Source organism: Hippoglossus hippoglossus, chromosome 18 (assembly GCF_009819705.1).
Source record: "Hippoglossus hippoglossus isolate fHipHip1 chromosome 18, fHipHip1.pri, whole genome shotgun sequence".
In the NCBI taxonomy this organism is placed as follows: Eukaryota; Metazoa; Chordata; class Actinopteri; order Pleuronectiformes; family Pleuronectidae; genus Hippoglossus; species Hippoglossus hippoglossus.
This window is the reverse complement of record NC_047168.1, coordinates 9,992,083-10,000,658: the sequence shown is the minus strand read 5'-3', so window position 1 is coordinate 10,000,658 and position 8,576 is coordinate 9,992,083. Positions and strand designations below refer to the sequence as shown.

Here is an 8,576-nt window from a genome sequence, read left to right as displayed (position 1 = left end):
AATGTCCTTATTTTTAGTCGCATACATCTCCAAAAGTTTTTTTTCCCTTTTTGAGAAATGAAAACATATGCACTATAGCTAATAATTGTCATTTTTATATAAATGTCCCAGACTGTTTTGCAGGTATATCCTATTATTTTATTTCATTTATCTATTTAATCATTCACCTACTTATTTACTTTCTTTGATTTGTTTTCCTTAAAATACCCTTCTTTTCTATCATCTCTTTTAGTATATATTTTATTCTTGTCATCTGTTCTTGTGTGCCTGTTTCCTGAAACATAATAAATACTGAAGAAAAAGAATTGTGTAAATAAAATAGCTCTCTTTGCCGGGCAAACATTCTGTTGTTGGTGTAAAGTCAATAGAAATAAATGCATAATTTAACCCTGATATGACAAACTCTTCCATGTCTTCATTATCTTGATCTAGTGGCTGACAACAAAAAATCATTTCATGCTGAAAAGGAACTGAAAAAGTTTTACTTTACTTGAAAGGGGAGAATTTTTGTTGAGAACGAATGCATAGGTTCACACATATGTTTTAACTGAGGGCCACTGAGAAGCACAACTGGGGTTTAGGAAAGATTTGATGTGTAGACCAGGGAGTTTGCTCCAAATATGCCCCCTAACCCTAAATACCACCAACTCTGTCACAACTTGTAAAGATATACATTCATTAGTTTAATGCCCTGAACTCATTGACCAGCTACTTATCATATCAAATGTTTTAGCATAACCCATATTCACAAATTACAATTTGCCTCAAGGGGTTAACAATCTTTTCAAGGAGCCACATTCTCTGTCCTTAGCCCTCGACCTGAGAAAAAAAGTCTTAAATTTATCTTCTGTGCTTTGTTTCATTTCATTTTATAAGAATCTAAAAATAGAGCAGTTGCACATTTTTGGTTAGTCTCTTATTATTATTTTATTTATAATGCACCTTTCGTACCAGGCCCTACAAAGTGCTTCACAAAGACGACAAGCAAAAACAAGAAAACAGAACATCAAAATAATACAATAGCATTTAAAATCAAAGGCAAAAAATTATATAATCCAAAATCTAAAAACAACAAATAAAAAAATACAACAAAAAGCAAAAAATGGCAAATACATTGTAAAAGAAATAGCTAAAAGCAATCAAATAGAAGCCATTTGGTAAAAGTACGTTTTGAGAAATGATTTAAAAACTATTATGGTGTTCAAAAGTGATAAAACCCGCACCAGTGACATCGAGAACTTTTCAGAGAACCATCAGATAACATCACCTCCATCTGGACCACAGCTAAACATACCACATTGTTGTCACTCATGTGAGACTAGTTTCTATGGTTTACATATCTCTTTTCCACCTCGAATCCTGTTGTCTTTACCGGTGGCCACATCGGACTCAAGTTATTTGTGTTTTGTGTCAAATAAGGACATTATTTCTGATGTATATGGTAAAAGAAAAACATACCAACAAATACTTTTAGGAGGATTCAATTATATTGATGTATCGGTGCAATATTATGGAGGATAAAAGAATAAGAGAAAGTGTAAGTGATAGTAGTATTTAATTATCTAAATGGGTATATTTACATTTCTATTAACAGCTGCCAAGTTATTTTATTACTATTTTAGAAGTTATAGACGTTTGTCATATAATAATAGAGACATCAAATAATAAAATGAATATTTTAGGAGTATTTAATTATGTTGATTTATCCATCTAATATTATAGAGGAGGCTATAAGAATGAAAGACAGCAGAAGTAATGATAATTGTAGTATTTAATTATTTGTGTTTTCTGTAAAAAAAGAATGACATTATTTTACATATAATGTATGTTCACTATGTAATAGAAGAAAATAAAATAATAAAACAAATATTCTTAGATGTATTTAACTACATTACTTTATCACTGCAATATTATGGAGGAGGCTATAAGAATAAAAGATACGTGATAGTAATTGTAGTAGTTAATTATTTACATTTTGTGTGTCGTATAATGATAGAGACCATAAGTCTAAAATAATTTTTAAAGTCATATATGAATGTAGTATTTCATTTATTTGTAGGACTAAAATTATCGAGTTATTTATATGAATTACATGCAAATTACATGAACGGTATAGATACGAGTGTTGTACTAAAAACTACATTTCCCATAATCGCCATTTTGTAAATAGTATGGAAAGCCATTAGTCCAAAAAGGAGCTTATCGCATTTCCGTGCTGCGGCTCTTAAAGGAGACGCATCCTGAGCAGAACCGGTTTCCACCAAAGAAACGTGAGGTTTGCTGTCGCTTTAAGAAGACAATAATGTTCAATGTTTGTAAAATAATATTCTTCATATAACGTGATATTTTTTAACAATAACAGATCTAATGCAACAGCCGTGTAGTGACGGACATTTTATCTTTAGCCAGCGAACATAACTTGGTCCCACCGGAGCAGGGCCTTCTACTTGGATCTTCATTTTTATATTTTCACATCTAACTGAGTAAAAAACGTCTGCGAGGCTCTTGACAGTCGAGCTACAGCGACATGGACTCGGAGGAGGACGAGGTTTCGGCCCCTCGTCCCGGGGTCGAGAAAACCGGAGACCCGGAGGAGGCCCCGAACTCATCCGCGGACTCGCTTGAATCGCCCAGCGGGAGAAGGGGACGCAGAGGCCGCGCGGCAGCTGCAGCGACCCGCCCGGACTCTCGGTCTCCTGCCGGAGGTTCCGTGCGTGTTTTGCGAGCCCGGGGAGCTGCAGCTGGCGCCGCTGCGGGGTCGGAGGACCGTGGCGACTGCACGAAAAAACCCGCAAGTCCGCTCCGGGGACGTGGGAGACGTGCAGGATCCCGCTCCCGACATTCACCTGTCACACAGTAAGTGCATGCACAGAAAGGCATGACAGCTACTTTACTGTACACGACTATTGCAAGCAGCCCCAGTGAGTCTGCACAGCAAGGAGGCTCATGGCTATAATTGTCGGAAGTGTGTTTTATCACTGGGGGTTCTTAAAGCTATACAAATACCAGATATTGAAACCAAAGCAAAATGAGTTGCATGCACATGTTTTCCGCTGTGCTCTTGTTATCCTGTCCTTGTACTTGTACAATCACAGTATCATGCTTTTGTTTTTTAGTTACACCTCACATTTATTTGCTTTCTCTCTCTCTCTCTCTCTCTCTCTCTCTCTCTCTCTCTCTCTCTCTCAGAGCTGCCACAAAGAAATCCACAGACAGAAAAGGTACACGCACACTTCACTCAAATGCACATCACCTCTAACCAGAAATGTGTTGGATGTGTCCCTAACACTTTGACCGACTGGCTCCCTCAGCATCCTCTCTCAGACCCAAGCCGTCTAGATCTGGAAAGGGCAAAGGGAGAACCCGAGCCTCACACACCACATCAGCAGCAGGCAATCCTGAAGCAGAGATGGAGGCTCCATCATGTGGTAAGAGAAACAACTTCCTTGTTTTTTTACACACACTGTACATGTCTCTATAGTAAGACTGGAATATTTGAATACTGAAGTTCAGTATCTCTGTTTTTTTCAGGGGAGGACTTGGAAGACAGCAATGTCAAGTGAGTGTTAGTCAACTTATAGAATGAGAAGCACAGAAGTTTTTAGGTTTCTGTTTTTATTTGCCAGTGTGAATTTTATTGTGGTCCGTATGGTCTCGATGGCCACATGTAGCATTGCAGATGCAGACACAGCTCTCGGCGAGGACCCTCCATTCGGTGATGACCCAGATGACCTCATCTGTCAACCCGACACAAAGACGTACGCTGAGCTCACTGCCCTTCTTCAATTGTATCAGTCACGAATGCCACTTTATATGAAGACTACCAGTGTTAAAACGTTTGTTTCAATTATGATTTTCCTTGTTACTCTCTAGGAAGAAATCAAGGCAGTGTGCAACGTTACAACAAGAGGAAGTCAAAAAAGAGGAGTCGGAGGAGGAGGAGGAGGAGGAGGAAGAAGAAGAAGAAAATAACGTCAAAAAGGAAGAATCAACTGAGATTTTAGCGCAAATTGAGGATGGAGAGGTTGATAACACAGAGCCAACCAGGAAGTAAGTAAATTGTGGATTGATGATTATCTGAAGGAAATCACAGAGGGACTGATGGCTAACCACACTGGTAATGGGAGCATTTCAGGTGTGACTGATATCTGAAGGCACAAACCCCATTAATACATCCCTGTGAGTTGGTTTAATGCAGGGATTTGTCTCTGCCTCCATTGTGCTGGCTGTAAAAGTGAATTATGAAGTATACCTCTGATTGTGACATGTGAGTTATTAAATATTGTAAACCACACGTAACCATATGAGCCAACATTCACAAGTGTCACCCTGGGTCAAGAGAACCTGTTTCTCACACTGAGGTCATGACGGAACTAGAACCGCAATCAGAGAGCACCTACCTCTGCCAAACCACTAAAAATAAATGGAACCGCCCATCTACTAAGATCTGAATGTACTGGAACTTGGTTTAGTACACAAACACACAAACAAAGGACAACGAAAAACTTCCTCCTGGGTAGAGGTAATTAAGGCCCAGAACTGTTCCCTGACACTGACTCACACTGAGATGTCTTCCGCATCCATGTTCTATTAATCAGAATATAATTGTAGATTTTATGAATTTATAAGTTAAGATTTTACAAGTTATTATCCATTTAATGTACTACATTTTACATGAGGAAAAAGTCACAACTAAAGTATTAAATTACATTTCCGCCTACAGATATAACTTTTGTAGTTGATGCCACGTTGAAACATTAGAAGAGGAATCTAGGTGTTTTTCTGACCAACTAAAATTCTTACTAAATTTCAGAATTTGTTTCCATTCAGGCGAGGTCGACAGCACAAAGATAGCAAAGCCCCTCGGCAGCCAAAGCGAAGGTACAAATCTTTCCTATGTCAGTTCCTATTGATAACTAGTGTTAATCATATAGAACCGGATTAATATACTGTTTCCTCTTTTGTGTCCTTACAGGAAAAAGCCCCCAGTGCAGTATGTCCGCTGTGAAATGGAAGGCTGTGGTACTGTCTTAGCCCACCCACGCTACCTACAGGTCTGCCACCCTGTCACCTGTAACCGTGACAACCGTGTTATTTTATCTTCTTCTAGCTGACTCTTTATCTGTCGTCTCTTTATTTCAGCACCATATAAAATACCAGCACTTGCTAAAAAAGAAGTATGTGTGTGATCACCCTTCATGTGGGCGCTTGTTTCGCCTGCAGAAGCAGCTGTTGCGCCACGCCAAGCACCACACAGGTGATGTTGGGCCATCGAGTGTTCATGTGGACATTCTTTATATTCTCCCTTATGTTTTCTCAATAACAGAACCATTTCTGAGCTGCTTGAACTCCTTCATTATACAAGCCAAGCTGAGAGATGAAATGACTGCAAAATAAAATAATTCTTCTTTGTTTCTTTTCATGCAGTTTTTTTTAATCTCTCCCCGTCATTTGTCTTTCAGACCAACGGGACTACATCTGTGAGTTTTGTGCTCGTGCCTTCAAGAGCTCCCATAACCTCGCTGTGCACAGGATGATCCACACAGGAGAGAAACCTATACAGTGAGTAGGAGCAATAGTTTGCCTATTTATTTAGAAAGAGGTTCATTTAAGATAACCATTTAATACACATCGTCATTTATTCAGTCACTGTCTACTACTGTATTCTCATAATTTTAAGGGTTTTTATTTTTTTTTCATGCTAAAAAACAGTGAGAATTAACAGAATAGAAGAGATAAGAAACATAACAAAGTCTACTAACGTCATTATTTACTATTAAAGCTCATTCTGTCGCTACACTATTGACACCAGCCAACTGACGTGGATTTAAATCCTAGTTAATCCACAGACCATAGTTTATCCAGGGTTGAATAAAGATGTCGGCTATAAATCCTTTGTATAAACAGCTTTCTTAGTTGTACCTATTTATGGGACTGCATATAATGTGTGATGTAATGTTCCTGATGTATTGTCTACGGAAAGCACCAGACATAATAGATCTGTTTTTCTAGTCCGCCCTGATGAAGACAGAAGATTAAGACTTTATGAAGAACATTTTCTTTTCTTTGTCATACACATTTTAAGATCTTATATAATTTGAAGTTGTTTTGTTTTAGTTCTGAGTCATGGTGGAAAGTATTTTTGAGGGATTCATTGTATTTCTTTCTTTGCTTATGAATATTTTATGTTTGTCATGATCATGTAAACTAAAATACATCGTTAAATTGTAAATTAAATAAGCCAATAGCATTTAAAATAGCTATAATTAACCCCATCTTGTCTAACTATGATATTTAAATGCCTTATATTAATATAGCAGAACTAATAATTATCCAATGGTACATGTAATGATTAGTATTTTAAGTAGCCCAATCAAATTTAGCTTGTAATAATATTGTGTTTATAATTGTATTGAATGCAGGACTTCCTTGTTATGGAGTATATTTAACTACTTTTTACTGATTTGAAAACTTCTATTTTAGTAAATTTGAGGTAAAGGGTCACAGGTTAGATCTGAGCTGCACATCAGTTTGGATTATAATATGTTCTTCTGTCTCCACCTTGTGGCAGATGTGAGATCTGTGGCTTCACCTGCCGTCAGAAGGCCTCCTTAAACTGGCACATGAAGAAACACGATGCAGAAGCCTCCTACCAGTTTTCTTGCTCCGTTTGTGGCAAAAAGTTTGAAAAAAAGGACTCTGTTGTTGCCCACAAGGCCAAGAGCCACCCTGAGGTGCTCATAGCTGAGGCTGTTGCAGCCAATGGGGGTACGGTAATAAGATGTTCCACCCCGGTCACAGAGAATGTCCCTGTCCTCACCCAACCTGAACAGCCCTCTGTCAGCCAGGAGATCCAAGAGCTCCAGGAGAGCCAGGTGATCCAGGAGAGCCAGGAGGCAGCAGTGGGTAGTAATCTCACTCCGCTGCAGCAGGTGGTGCTCCCATTTACTCCACAGACTCATCTAGATGTGTCTCAAGGCCAGTTCCTCCAACTGCCGACGCATCATGTGGTGCAGGTAGCACACCAGCAGCAGGCCCCTACCTTGCTGCACCTCACCGCTGCTCCTCTTTCTCACCTCTCCACCAACAGCCACCCACAGCTCATCCAGCTCCCTGCCCTTCCCGCCAGCACCACCGCACCTATGACCACCGTGGGCTCCCAGAGCACCCTCCTCACCCTCAGCTCCGTCACCACCCTGGCCTCCCAGCAGGCCGTGCAGTGGGGCAGGGAGGCGGCAGAAGTTGCACCGGTGCCTGGGGAGGGCGAGCTGTGGGAAAAGGTGATCGTGGGCGGGGACCACCAGGATGTTGGGGACATGATTTGGGAGAGCTGCAGGGAGAGGAGGAAGGAGGACGAGGGGGTTGTCTGGGAGCGGGAAGGAGAGAGACAGATTCTGTTGCAGTGTGCAGAGATTCACGGAGATAATTTAATCTAGATAGACGGCTCGAGAATGATGAACTTCATGGAGGGAAACTGAAAGGACACAAGACTAAAGGAAATGTTTATGCAAATTCAAGAAATAGCAATTTATCTCCATGGAGTATATCATAGTAGTCGCATAGAGTTACAAAACTACTTCATGTCAGGGAATATGATTAAATATGTGGATTAATTATACTTCTTTTACCACTTAATTAGAGTATTTTAGAACTTTAACTTTGTCACCCTGTGTTTGTATATAGATATGTGTATGTTAAAAAACATTTTAGATTAAAAGATAATGTACAGGAAAGTCCAAAATGACATTGACATTTATTTCCACTTAGTAGCCCTGCTCTCTTTATCTTTATTTTAAACTTGAATCTATTTACACAGTGAAAAATTGAGGTTAACTCCAGCACTAGTTGCTTAAAACATACAGAAAAGAATCCCTCCGAGCAACAACTACAACCAAATGAGGTTAGTGAGGTTTTGACCAGAACAAATTACAGACAAAATACAAAATATGCAGCTTTAAAGTTCTTACAGTGAAAGCCAGCCATTGTTTATTTTATTATTTACCTCCATGCTTTACCTACTGTCACATGTCAAAATGTCTAAGGTCAAAAATATCTATATCGTCGTCCTCATTTGATTGTATTTATTCACCAGTGTCACATATTCCATCCAGACGGTACTTTACATTTAATGTCTGATTTGATCAGTATTTACAGATCTTTTCATGTCAGGATTATACAGGCAACAGTATTTTGATTTAAAAAAGAAACTTTGGAATTGTCTCAATGGATGAGCTCAATATTTTTTGTTAGAAATGTTTAATAAGAAAATATACCTCTGTACACTGCCACTACTACTGAGTATCATCAGCTTAATTTATCAGAAATTATGTTCAGAATAAATAAATTATGTGCTGAAGACTGGGTGGATGTATCTTTTTGGGCAAACCCTTTCAACAAGAGAATCATTTTACTGAATTGTTTGAAATGACATATGTTTATCAATTACTGCAGTACCCTCAATTCACATACTGGGGGAAAAAAAGATTGCTGTGGAACTTTTCTGGAAGCTGGTGAAAGGAGAACTCAGGCAGCAGCTGATGTCTTAGGCTGAAGATTTTAATGTAGACTCGATGCAT

At 39.0% G+C, this 8,576-nt stretch overlaps 1 protein-coding gene across 5 annotated transcripts; it reads left to right on the top strand.

Annotated features, from left to right (window-relative positions):
* The first annotated feature begins 2,120 nt into the window (after window positions 1-2,120).
* LOC117752117 (E3 ubiquitin-protein ligase ZFP91-like) lies at window positions 2,121-8,356 on the top strand. Of its 5 annotated transcripts, none has more exons than XM_034569290.1 (12): window positions 2,121-2,271; window positions 2,489-2,856; window positions 3,190-3,221; window positions 3,312-3,428; window positions 3,532-3,559; window positions 3,669-3,758; window positions 3,874-4,050; window positions 4,831-4,881; window positions 4,976-5,054; window positions 5,143-5,257; window positions 5,463-5,562; window positions 6,572-8,356. In XM_034569290.1, the coding sequence occupies exons 2-12, from the start codon at window positions 2,528-2,530 to the stop codon at window positions 7,434-7,436; spliced, it is 1,983 nt and encodes a 660-aa protein (XP_034425181.1). In that variant the 5' UTR covers window positions 2,121-2,271; window positions 2,489-2,527; the 3' UTR covers window positions 7,437-8,356. The 5 variants fall into 5 exon arrangements, with proteins under 5 accessions (XP_034425181.1, XP_034425180.1, XP_034425178.1 ...); XM_034569289.1 differs by having other exon boundaries at window positions 2,121-2,276; XM_034569287.1 differs by having other exon boundaries at window positions 2,121-2,856.
* Window positions 8,357-8,576: the final 220 nt, after the last annotated feature.